The 12940-nt window shown below is 52.3% G+C and overlaps 1 protein-coding gene across 6 annotated transcripts in view; it reads left to right on the top strand.

The window, feature by feature from the left end:
- KIAA0232 (KIAA0232 ortholog) overlaps positions 1–12940 on the top strand; it is an 87850-nt gene that overhangs the window by 67511 nt on the left and 7399 nt on the right. For 3 of the 6 annotated variants that reach the window (XM_047855386.1, XM_047855383.1, XM_047855384.1), the window contains exons 6-8: positions 1436–4733; positions 6425–6496; positions 11226–11334. In XM_047855386.1, coding sequence (XP_047711342.1) covers positions 1436–4733; positions 6425–6496; positions 11226–11334 — 3479 coding nt within the window. Of the gene's footprint in view, positions 1–1435; positions 4734–6424; positions 6497–7421; positions 7787–11225; positions 11335–12940 lie in introns of those variants that run through there. The other 3 variants (XM_047855387.1, XM_047855385.1, XR_007151486.1) reach the window with 2 other exon arrangements.

The following is a 12940-nucleotide window of genomic DNA, read 5'->3' on the forward strand; positions in this document are numbered from 1 at the left end:
CAAATTGAGATGTGCTGCAAATATAGAACTCTCACGAGATTACAAATTTGGTATAAAAAGGAATGTAAAATATTACATTACTATTTTAAAATATCAATTATATGTTGCAAGGATGATGTTGTGGATATATTTGGTTAAGTAAACTACATCATTGGATTCCCTTTCACCTGTGTTTTCTTGCACTTCTAATGTGACTCCTAGGAGGTTAAAAATTCTCTGTGAGGTTCACGATGTATTCCCATTAGACAGCTCTGGTAGAGACTGGAAAGGAGAATCAAACATAGGCCCTTCGAAAACATGGCCTTTTGTCACCTCACATGTGACCTTGACTGTTGCCTCCAGAGTACGGTGCCCTTGGTAGGCAACCCGACTCTAGATTCTTGCTTTGGCAGTCCGTCTCGTTCTAAGATTTGCCGGGACTACCGGGACTTGTTCTAAGATCTGCCGGCAGATTGGAAAGTCGTCTTCCTTGTTTTCAGGCCCTGTAGAAGCAGGCTCCGTGGCTCTACCTACCCTGCATTTCCAGTAGTCGCTGGCCTCCTCGGGTTTCGTGTGCACACAGGTTCCTGTGCCTCACAAGCGGTACTCCCCAGACTGCGACGTTTCTGGAACGTCAGGGCTCTGCTGTGGTCCACTTTTCCTAATGGTTCTGGGCCGCACCAGCATCCTCTTGCCAGAACACCCGAGTACCCTTCCTCATCCGTGCCGTGTCTGACTTAATGCCGGGCATGGCTCCTGAGAAAATGTAACGGTGACAACAGTCCCATAATATTCCCGCTCCTCTCGTGCATTAATTCCTTTGCTCCTCACAGCTCTGTGAGGCAGTTAAAAGTATTACGTGTGTTTCCTAGGCCGCGGAGACGTTCTGTCACATGCCTGAGGTCACACAGCTAGTCAGGGCAGCGTCAAGGTTCCCAGTCGGGGAGCGTGGCTTCAGAGCTCGTGCGCTCCAGCTTTCAAATTCCTCCCCTCCCCGTGCTCCACAGGGCCTCGGGAGAGAAGTCCCGTGGCCGGCCGCCCTTGTACGGCTGAGAATGCGGACGGGACGGACCGCAGATAACGAGCTTCAAGTCACCAGCATAGTAAGTCACGTGAGCGGAGACTCAGATGCAGCTATTTCTTACCAAGAGATGACTTGCTTGCCACTGCATTGTGTTTGTCCTTTGTGACTTCTCAGTTAAGACCTTAAGGACGAAATCCGTCCTCTTCCCAATATTCTAAATATCCTTCGAGGGCTCGTGTCCGTGCTGGACATAAAGTCGCTCAAGACACGGGACTAAACGTAAGGCGTGTTTTGCTGTGTCGCTCGTTTTTGGCTTTAAAGTTCATGGTTCGTGGGTGACGTCGGTGGTGGCTGTTAAAACGGGAGGCGAGGTCGCCTGCTGTGTCTCGTACGTCTGAGTGCCCGCCTTGAAGCCTTCCCTCTGTGTTTCAGGTACTACGAAGCGTTCCCACCGCTGTCCGAGAAGCCGGTCTGCCTGCAGGAGATCATGACCGTGTGGAACAGGTCTAAAGTCTGTTCTTACTCCAGCTCTTCGTCGTCGTCCACGGCGCCCCCCGCCAGCACAGACACGTCCTCCCCCAAAGACTGCAACAGCGAAGGCGAAGCGAGCAAGGAGAGAAGCCGCGAGGCGGGCACCACTGCACACGAGAGAGCCCAGAGCAAGAGCAGAAGCGAGAAGGAGGACAGGTTCGGGCACGGCGCCACGGAAGAGAAGCCCGGCCTGTACAAAAAGCAGGTCCGGCACAAACCTGAGGGACGGATTCGCCCTCGCTCGTGGTCCTCCGGCTCGAGTGAAGCGGGCTCAAGTTCGAGCGGTCCTCGCGGAGAACTAAAAGCCTCCGTGAAGTGCGTGAAAGTCCGACACAAGACGCGAGAAGTTCGGAACAAGAAGGGGCGGAACGGGCCGGGCAGGCTGTCGCTGAAGCCCGGCGACAAGGCCGAGCGGGCCGTCCACGCCGCCGGCAGCAGCAGCAGCGGCAGCGGGGGTGGCGGCGGCTCCGTCAAGCCGCTGTGCCGGCGCGGGAAGAGGCCCCTGAAGGACCCGGGGAGGAGAGACCCCGGGAGCGCCGAAGGAAGAGACCCGTCCCTGGAGAGCAGAAACGACAGGGAGTACAAGGAGGAGCCGCTGTGGTACACGGAGCCGATTGCCGAGTATTTCGTTCCTCTGAGCAGGAAAAGCAAGCTAGAGACCACCTACCGAAACAGACCGGATGCGAGCGACCTGCCGTCGGAGGCGGTGGACGAGTTGTCAGAGTCCGTGCACGGTCTTTGTATCAGCAACAATAATATGCATAAAACATACCTCGCAGCAGGTACTTTCATTGATGGTCATTTTGTAGAAATGCCTGCGGTCATCAATGAGGACGTTGACCTCACTGGGACCTCGTTCTGTCCTCTCCCGGAGGACAACAAATATCTGGATGGTATTCATCTGTCAGAATTAACACACTTCTATGAAGTGGACATTGATCAATCCATGTTGGATCCTGGTGCCTCAGAAACCACGCAAGGAGAAAGTCGGATCTTGAATATGATTCGACAAAAAAGCAAAGAGAAAACCGATTTTGAGGCAGAATGTTGCATAGTGTTAGATGGAATGGAGTTGCAAGGGGAACGTGCAATATGGACAGATTCTACCAGCTCCGTGGGCGCCGAGGGCTTATTCCTGCAAGACCTCGGCAATCTGGCTCAGTTCTGGGAGTGCTGTTCATCCAGCTCGGGCGATGCCGACGGGGAGAGTTTTGGGGGGGATTCTCCAATCAGACTCTCCCCGATCTTGGACAGCACGGCGCTCAACCCACATTTGCTTGCTGGCAATCAGGAGCTCTTTTCAGATATTAATGAAGGATCTGGTATAAACTCTTGTTTTTCAGTGTTTGAAGTGCAATGCAGTAATTCTGTTTTACCGTTTTCTTTTGAAACACTCAACTTGGGGAATGAAAATACAGATTCTAGTGCTAATATGCTTGGGAAAACACAGTCTAGATTGCTAATATGGACCAAAAATAGTGCCTTTGAAGAAAACGAACACTGTTCTAATCTCTCAACAAGAACTTGTAGCCCATGGTCCCATTCGGAAGAGACGCGTTCAGACAACGAGACGTTAAATATTCAGTTTGAAGAGTCCACGCAGTTTAACGCAGAAGATATGAATTATGTGGTTCCTAGAGTCTCGTCAAATTATGTAGATGAAGAACTCCTAGATTTCCTGCAAGACGAAACTTGCCAGCAAAACAGTAGAACGTTGGGAGAAATTCCCACCTTAGTCTTCAAACAAACATCGAAGCTAGAATCTGTCTGCGGTATTCAGCTGGAACAAAAGACGGAACCCAAGACCTTGGAAACTGCGCGAGGCTGTGGCGAGAGCGGTCCACGTGGAGGCGGTTACAGCTCAGGGGTCATTAAAGACATTTGGACACAGATGGCAGACGGGAGTTCTGTCGCTACGGCGGACGTGGAGCGAACGGACGAGGAGTTGTTCCCGACAGATGTCAACAACTACTGCTGCTGCCTGGACGCCGAGGCCGAGGCGGAGACCCTCCGGGAGCCCAGCAAGGCCGTGCAGAGGTCGGAGTACCGTCTGTGGGAGGGCCAGAAGGAGAGCCCGGAGAAGCGAGCTTTCGCGTCCGGGGAGCTGTCGAAGGTGGACGGTGGCGACTACACGACACCCTCGAAACCTTGGGACGTGGCCCAGGACAAAGAGAACACCTTCATTCTCGGAGGAGTTTACGGAGAACTCAAGACCTTCAGCAGCGACGGGGAGTGGGCGGTCGTCCCGCCCGGTCCCACGAAAGGAAGCCTGCTGCAGTGTGCGGCCTCTGACGTGGTGACCATAGCAGGTACGGATGTCTTCATGACCCCGGGAAACAGTTTCGCTCCCGGTCACAGGCAGTTGTGGAAACCCTTCGTGTCGTTTGAGCAGAACGATCCGCCGAGGAGTGGGGAAAATGGATTAAATAAGGGATTTTCTTTTATCTTCCATGAAGACTTACTAGGAGCTTGTGGTAACTTTCAGGTTGAGGATCCTGGGCTTGAATATTCCTTCTCTTCCTTTGACTTAAGCAATCCGTTCTCACAAGTCCTTCACGTGGAGTGTTCATTCGAACCCGAAGGGATTGCCTCTTTCAGCCCCAGTTTTAAGCCGAAATCCATCCTGTGCTCTGATTCGGACGGCGAAGTTTTTCACCCCAGGATATGTGGCGTCGACAGAACACAGTACAGGGCTATTCGGATCTCTCCGAGGACTCACTTCCGCCCCATTTCTGCGTCCGAGCTGTCCCCAGGAGGAGGAAGTGAGTCGGAATTTGAATCTGAGAAAGAGGAAGCAAATATCCCCGTTCCTTCTCAAGCCGATGCGTTTGAAGATCCACAGGCAGATCTCCAGCCGCTGGAAGAAGATGCGGAGAAAGAAGGCCATTACTATGGAAAATCAGAGCTCGAGTCTGGAAAATTCCTTCCCAGGTTAAAAAAGTCTGGCATGGAAAAGAGCGCTCAGACATCGCTGGATTCTCAGGAGGAATCAGCCGGGATCCTGCCAGCGGGGAAGCGGAATCAGTGTTTGGAGTGTAGCATGAACGAATCTCCGGAAATTGCTTTAGAAAGCTCAGAAGCAAATTGTCAAATAATGGCACAATGCGAGGAAGAAATTAATAATTTTTGCAGTTGCAAAGCAGGCTGTCAGTTTCCTGCTTATGAAGATAATCCAGTTTCTGCGGGACAGCTGGGAGAGGTAGGTGTGTGCGCGCGTGGCTACGTGGTGAAAGCTGTGCATTGGGCTTGAGTGTAAGCACGGCCGTATCGGGCGGTGAGGGATAGGGTTCAGTTGTTGGGAAATCAGCTTGAATGTCTTAAAACTTACGTTCTCGTGACTTTACGTAAGGACTTAAAGTGCATTTGATGGTTATAAATTTGAGCCAGACAGGAGACGTCTTCTGCAGAGGAAAGACATTTTTAAATCACAGGATAGGAGCTTCTCGAGTGTTGTCTTGGTCTGCACGTACCGTGCGTCAGGCAGAACCTCATCCTCAAGCGTTCCAGACTGGGAAGGTGATGGATCGGGAAGTGGCTCCGAACTCCGCAGAAGGCCCTTTGCCCTTTGCCCTTTGGAAGCCGAAGCGGACGGTTTCTTTAAGTAGCGAGCGAGCGAGCGAGCGAGCGAGCGAGCCCGCCCGCCCGAGGGCCTCCGAGAGGCTGATTGGTTTGAAACTGAGTTTCACACGTAAAATAAACCACGTCTATGTCGAGTGCTCTCGCGTGGATTGTGGTACGCGTGAAAGCCAGCCCACGGTCCAGATGTGGCAGAAGGGCTTCCGCAGAACCACGATGACGTTCCTCGCTTTGTACCAAGTACATACTCCTCGAGCTGTGTGGATTGCGTGTTGAGTCTGTCAGACGAGGTTCGTTAGTAGTAGTCATTCTGTGAATGGGAGTCACGATCCCCTTTGTTCCCGAGAAGTGGTTCGAGGTTCAGTTGAGTGCGCTAGAAATCACACTTGAGGTAATAACCTGTTTCACAACAAAGCACAGTGATCTGCCTGTTTCCCAACCGTTATTTGGCCGTGCCTGGCCTTTTTCCAGGAGCAGCTTATTAAAAAGATAGTTGGAGGTGTTTACAAGTCCTGCCGCGAGTGGCCAGAGAGCCACTAGATGTCCTACCTGCCATCTGTCCCCGTGCCCGCTCCACCCACCCCTTCTGTGTCTAAATCCTACCTGTACCCCCCTGTACCAAGAGGCTCTCCGGACCCTACCGCCTTTTGACCCGCTCCCTGATTTCCTTCCCTCTCTCCTTCTCCACCCCCACCAGCATCGGAAGTAATTTCTCCCTTCTCTTCTCATGCACCCTGTGCCTCTTTGTCTATTGCATTTTCCTTTTTTTTCCTTTTTTTTTTAATGCTTGCTTATTTTTGAGAGAGAGACAGAGACAGAGTGTGAGCAGGGGAGGGGCAGAGCAAGAGAAGACAGAATCGGAAGCAGGCTCCAGGCTCTGGGCTGTCAGCACGGAGCCCAGCGCGGGGCTCGAACTCCTGAGCCACGAGATCGTGACCTGACCCCGAGTTGGACAGTTAACCGACTGAGCCACCCAGGCGCCCCACATTTCCCATTTTTCGTGAGTCACGTATGTACTTTTTCTTGTTAGGTTATAAGCTCCTTACGGATATAGACTCTGCCTTCCTCCCTTGCGGGGTCAGTGCCTAGGTGGGACGCGGGCGCTCGTGATGGGAGGAAGCCCCACAGAGAGTCACTGCTCTGGTTAGCTTGCCCAGAGACCTGTAGGTGTGAACTGAATCCCATTGAAACATTGAAATCCGAGCTGCCAAGAAAGAAAACCAATAATGTTGTTAGCCTTTATCTGTCTGTTTATTGCCCCTCTTTTTATCCTCGAATTTTCCTTTATGTACTTTGTATTTCACCTGGTTCCAGATTGGGAAGAAAGAAAAAGAGGGAAGAAGCGAGATTCTACATCATACCACTGCCATATTCCTTCGCTTTCTAGTATGTTGATGGATTTACGTGTTATGAGCATTCTGGGTTGTCTTGGAAGGCCTCTAGTAAAGTCCTCGGAGGGCCTTGTGGGGTTGTCTGCTGGTCTCCCTGCAGCAGCGGCTCTCGGCCCGGCCTCTGGGCAGAGGTGCTGGGGTGTAGAGTGGGGTCAGAGCTCCCATCATAGATTGATCTGAGGCACGGGGAGGTTGGGAGAGGGTCTGACAGGACAGCACGGAGCCAGGCTTGGAGCAGAGGGTATACCTTTCCACCGTCACACTGCCTGGTCAGTCTAGGGGAGTCCCTACGAGGGTCGTCTTCCCCCCTTTCCCAAGAGGGGGCAGTCTGGGAGCCCCGTTGTGAAGGTCACTGTTCAAAGGCCACCTTTTCAGAGCGGGTGGACTAACGTGTAGGAATTCTAGGGGTACCTGGCTTGTTCAGTGGCAGAGCATTGACTTTTGATCTCAGGGTGGTGATGGTGAGTTCAAGCCCCTTGGGTTGGGTGCAGAGTTTCCTTGGAAATGACAAAATAAAACAGAAAACTTAAAATGTAGAAATTCTAATAGCATTGGTGCCCAGGAGCGTGGATTCTTTTCAAAAGTTCAGTTCAGTCAGTTTCAGCAAACATGTTTTGAATACCTGTTACCTGCTTATCGCTAAGGTAGATGTCCTGGATGAACGGGACATCATCCTTGCCCTTGAAGAATTCAGTCTTGTTACGAAGACCAGTTTGCAAGCGGATTATTTTAATTGAAATAGGCACTTTAGTCATAGGGCTCAAACTCCGAAGGTACAGGAGGGTGGATACACACAGTGAACAGGTCCCTCCCCAGCAGCCATGAGCATGTGTTCTGGTACGTCCTTCCAGGATATTTAGGCACGTAGAAGCAAATACACATTCGCATAGATTTTTTTCTTTCTTTTTTTCTTTTCACAGAAATGGCATTTTATTATAATCGCCTTTCCTTTTCGGTTCCAGTGTGTGGACAGATGTGCTCTGATTTACGTAGCCGGTTCCTTATCTTTTAGGGCATTTGGGCGAATGTAATTGTAGGCCACACGGTAGGTGGTGTGGCGGAGGTGAGCACAGGCTGCCGTGGGAGCCCAGAGCAGAGCCCTCCCGGCAGCGAGGGTCCCAGAGGCTATCTGAACACCCCTGAGTGTCCCAGGGCAGCAGGGAAAGGAGCAGGGCGCTCGGGGCAGAACGGACAGCGCAAGCAAAGGTGAAAAGGCTTGGAGTTTCTCGCGTGCGTAGAGCACCTGCCAGCAGTTAGTTCGTGGCTTCTCAAGTACAGGACGGAGGTGAGGAGCAGCGGAGCGTGCCTCGGGTGTCCGTTTGTGCCTAAGTTTGTGGCGTAAATGTTCTCCTCGTTGTTCACTCGGTCGCCAACTTGGTGCCGTGCTCTTTGCAGCGTGGAGAGACAGCAGAGGGTCGAGCCGTCTCCAGGAGTTTGTGGTCCGGCCAGGAGAGGACGCCTGGCGGTCAGAGGCTCTGATGAACGGGTGGGGGTGCCGTCCTTGGCCCTTGGGGCATGGCACCCGGCCCACGTGTGCCACTGACCCCAGGGTCCGGGACGGAGCCCGAGTGGTTCCTGCTGCCTGCCACTTGCTGTCAGTAAAGGAGAACCCGTTCTCTGTGCACACTCCGCGTCCCTCCGTTTATATTCGCTTTCCTTTCCTCCCGTGACCCGGATACCTGAGGGCTGACTGTGGCCGGGGGGCCACAGTACTCTTCCCGGAGTAGCCTCAGGACCACCAGTCACCTTTGTTCTCCCAGACCCAGGAGCTCAGTGAGAGTTCTGGGTGGGGCCTCTACCCAGCTTCCGGCTCCTAAAGAGTGGAATTTGAGTGTCCCATCTGGTGCCAGAAACGTTTCTGGTCAGGCTTTCTGGCCCAAATACATGTCTTCTCTGTTTTTGCACTGTTTCCTTCATTCATTGAATATTTCTCGGGAGCCCACTCTGTCCAGGCGCCGGGCTGGGTGCTGGGGACACGCACGGAGCCCTGCCTTTGCCGGTGACATTCACCGACAGCATGTGACTGATTATAGTGTTCACTGGTGTGCCTGCGCCAGGGAGAGGGCACGTCGGGGTGCCTGGAGGACTTGCCAAGAAGTAGGCGCTCGGGGCCGGCTCTCAGCCAAGGTGTGATTGGAAGACAGGCTTGCAGGTGAGAAGCCGTCTGGGGGAGAGGCAGAGCGGAGCTGCGGCAGAGGCGCCCGGCCCGTCCCAGCTGTGTTCTCGCCTGCTTTCCCTTCGTCCGCTCTCCGCCAACCAGAAGTTGAATCCGTGCGTACAGTGGACGCCATTTATGCAAAGCGTGGTCATCTTTGCTGACCAACCCAGAAGCTGTAGATAGCGGAGTGGGAAGAGGTCGTAAGATAGTGCAGGTTCATCGGGTGTGTGTCCGGGGTAGCATGGAACAGCACAAAGAAGTCTGTGCCTTTGACTGACATTCAGGGGAGGAGGCAGAAAACATCCTAAAAGCGTAGCAGAAACTGGGGTGACTTTAACAGTGGTTTCAGCCTGAGGGGGGGGGCGGCGTGGGGAGGCAGAGGATGGCACACCAGATGATCAGGGACCTGCGTGCAGGTGGCGCCTTTTCTTCAGGCCAGCAGGCATCGAGTGTCTGCTTTGAGTGTGCCTTGTGCCCGGAGGTGCACAGATCCGTGAGACATGGGCCCTGCCCGTAAGAAGCTCACTGCCTGTCCTGCTCCAGTCTAGTCCAGCCTCCTCTCCATTCATGCCGGCCCTTCTGGCTTGCTCTCCAGCTGCCTCCCACCGTCCGCGATGAGTTCTTTCTCCCTTTCTTAACCTGGCCCCCACCCCCGCGGTCTCGAGACAGGGTTTTCATGGTGAGCCATACAGCTGCCCTTGCGCGAGTCAACACCGATCCCTCCACCGCTGCCTGGGACATTTTCTTTTGCAGGTAGGAACTTGTTGCCTCCAAATCCGTCTGCTTTCAGTGATGCTCTGGGGGTGAGGGCGACTGTGTTGCTCCCAGATAGCACTGAGCTGCCATCTGGCATAGAGTAGGTGGGCCTTGGAGCGAAGGCAAGGCCCTTCCAGAAAGATCTTAGGGTTCTGTGAAGTAATGTGCTGGATACAGTTAATTATCTTGAACGCTGTAGACCTTGGCTATTGCTGGCTTCATGTGCGTGAGGCTAGCCCTGTGAGTTCTGCTTAGTAAGTAGTCGTACTGACCGCTAGCGTTGGAATAAGCTGGGGGAGAACTTAGTGAGGGTTCGCTGGCCTCGCTGGGTTCTTCAGTTTCTCATTTAAGAGTGTTTCCGCGAGGTTAAGCGAAAAATGAGACTTGGCGGTGTTTCCCGTTAGGTAAATAATAAAAAAATCCATTATTGAATCAAAAAGTCTTAGACCCGTAAAACAACTTATACGTAAGAGAGTAACAGAATCCTGTCAGGATTGATGGTCATTGGTTGCTAAAATAGCTCAGGTTTCAACCTTGAACACTTAACAATAACAGAACATTCTCTAAAACAGTAAAGACGCGTGCAATATTCACAGTCCTTTATTTGGATTTAGTTTCACCGTCCTCTGGTCTCAGCAAAGCAGATGCTTGAGTTACAAAGACGTTTAGGTTGGTAACTCTGCCTGTACCGTTTCTTTCTGTCCCGCATCGTCTTCAACTCCCTCCTGCCCGCGCGCGTGAAGAAGAGGGTCCTCCCTTTTCTCCAGAGCACTGCACACCAGTGGAGACTTGGGACCGCCCTGTTACTTCTCTGCATTTCCAAAATACAGAAATCTGCCTTACCTGGGGATGTTTATGGGGAATATTCTGCCTCGTAAGAGTTTTTGTTGTGTCTCTAAAAAGATTTTCATTCCACTTCCAATATAAATGCTTCTTAAGAAAAACTTCTTTTATGTGCTACGAACACTTTGGCTTTTTAAATTCACCTTGTTGGGGCGCTTGGGTTCAAGACCCACAATGGGTGTAGAGATTACTTAAAAATAGAATCTTTAAAATAAATAAATTCACCTTGTTTAGGATAGTATTAAAAACACAAAAACAAATGTTAGTTTGGGGTGTCTGGGTGGCTCAAGTCCGTTAAGCGTCCAACTCTTGATCTCAGCTCAGGTCTCGATCTCAGGGTCGTGAGTTCAGGCTCCACATTGTGCTCTGTGCTGGGCATGAAGCCTACTTTAAATTTTTTTTTTTTTTTTTAACATTTATTTATTTTTGAGAGAGAGAGAGACAGAGACAGAGACAGAGCATGAAGGGGGGAGGGTCAGAGAGAGGGAGACACAGAATCTGAAATAGGCTCCAGGCTCTGAGCTGTCAGCACAGAGCCCGACGCGGGGCTCGAACTCACGGACTGCAAGATCATGACCTGAGCTGAAGTCAAACGCATGAAGCCTACTTCAAAAAAAAAAAAAAAATAGGGGCGCCTGGGTGGCGCAGTCGGTTGAGCGTCCGACTTCAGCCAGGTCACGATCTCACTGTCCGTGAGTTCGAGCCCCGCGTCGGGCTCTGGGCTGATGGCTCAGAGCCTGGAGCCTGTTTCCGATTCTGTGTCTCCCTCTCTCTCTGCCCCTCCCCCGTTCATGCTCTGTCTCTCTCTGTCCCCAAAATAAATAAACGTTGAAAAAAAAAATTAAAAAAAAAAAATAGTCATCATTTAAAAATCCTGGATTTATAGTTCATAGTTAATAATTCTTGAATTTTCTCTTTTATCCTGAAAACTTGTAAACTTCTTTCTGTGTTTGTTTAACCTCAACAGTTTCCTGTATTGAACACTGATGTTCAAGGAATGAATAGAAGTCAAGAAAAACAGACTTGGTGGGAAAAAGCCTTGTACTCTCCTCTTTTTCCTGCGTCAGAGTGTGAAGGTAGGTCATTGATTCTTTCGTTCAGATTTCTAATTCGTTACGAGCAATTCTTCGACTATGAGTATCAGTCCAGAAAACATTTACCAAGAGGCTTTCGTGTAGCCAGCATTTGTGAGACACTGGAGACACAGAGATGAGAACTACATCCTGCCCTTAGCCTGATGTGGGGAAAGGCATTCGGATTCCTGAAAGCAGGACCGACCTTTGACCGCATCTGGGCAGGATCCCAGTGAATCGTGGGGCAGAAATCATCAGCTATGGGGGGATCTTCAGGAAGACGCCCAGATGGGGAAGCCGGGCAAGGGCAGAGCCCGTGAAAGAGAACAGCCTATGCTGGGGCAAGAGGATCTCTGGCAGGTGGAGGGAACAGGGACCCATCGGGCCCAGCTGGGTTGTAAGCTGAGGCTGGAGAGGCAGGCAGGGAAGGAGCCCATCGGGAGGTTTGGGAGCTCTGCCGAATTAGGTCAGGTTTAACCTGCAGGAAGGGAAGGTCGTTTAAAAGATTGCGAATTGGAGGGTATCTCGGCAGAGGTGTGTTTTATTATTTAAAACAATTTTTTTTTGATTTATTAATTTTGAGAGAGTGGGGGAGGGATGCAGGGAAAGAGAGACCCAAGCAGGCTCCGCACCATCAGCACGGAGCCCGATGCGCGGCTTGAACTCACGAAACTGTGAGATCATGGCCTGAGCCGAAACCGAGAGTCTGCCACCTAACCGAGTGAGTCACCCAGGTGCCTCCAGGTGTGTGTTTTAAAACAATTCTATCAGCAGAGCGGAGAGGGGATTGAGGAGCAGTTGAAAAGCCGAAGGTACCGACTGGGGCTCTAGGCCCCTGCAGGGGTCTGCGAGTGACAGGGTCAGTGCCTGGCCTCAGGCGCTGCTGGGGGAGTAGATGGGGGGCGGCGAGGAGAGGTTTCGGAGAGGAGGCCGGGGCTCGCTGAAGTGAGTCTGTGAGGGCCGAGCAGCAGGGTGGGGCTGGAGGGGGCTGGCGGTGGGGGACATGGGGCAGCAGCACATTTGGTCTGTGGGCTTCTCGGGTGAGCATGCCCAGAAGCTATAGAAAGTCCTGACCTGAAGTCCGGGGCGAGGCGAGGACTGTGAAGGCCGTGGGCTCGCTCCAGGGGGTGGGCCCAGGGAGACTCTGGGCTCCTGTCTCGGGGGCTCCTGTCAGCTGCAGCGTCTGGTCTCCCCTGTTAGAGCTGGAAGGGGCACGTAAGCCGCCTGTTAGCATTTATACGTCCGCAGGTCTGCCCCGTCTCCAGTTGTTTTGTAACGAACGTGGAGCCAGTGACACCCCTCGCTGGCCACCAGGCCTCGCGCACTCCGGCGCGCAGAACGCCTGCGCCGGCCTCCCTCTGCAGCTCGGCCTCTCCGCCCGGGCGGGAGGCGGGGTGGTTGCTTCTCTCTATTCTGTGAGCCCCAAATCGCCTCCCCCAAAGCTCACCTTCCTCCTTCCCAGAGGCTCGCTGGCTCCCAAAGTGCAGGGCGAGGGCCTCAGTTGTAGCATCTTTGCTTACCTAACCGCATTTATTAAAGGCCTGTTGCCTTAGCATTAGCTAATATCTGGGTCCCCTTTTATTATTTACCAGGTGCTCTCAATCTGATA

Source organism: Prionailurus viverrinus, chromosome B1 (genome assembly GCF_022837055.1).
Source record: "Prionailurus viverrinus isolate Anna chromosome B1, UM_Priviv_1.0, whole genome shotgun sequence".
Lineage (NCBI taxonomy): Eukaryota > Metazoa > Chordata > Mammalia > Carnivora > Felidae > Prionailurus > Prionailurus viverrinus.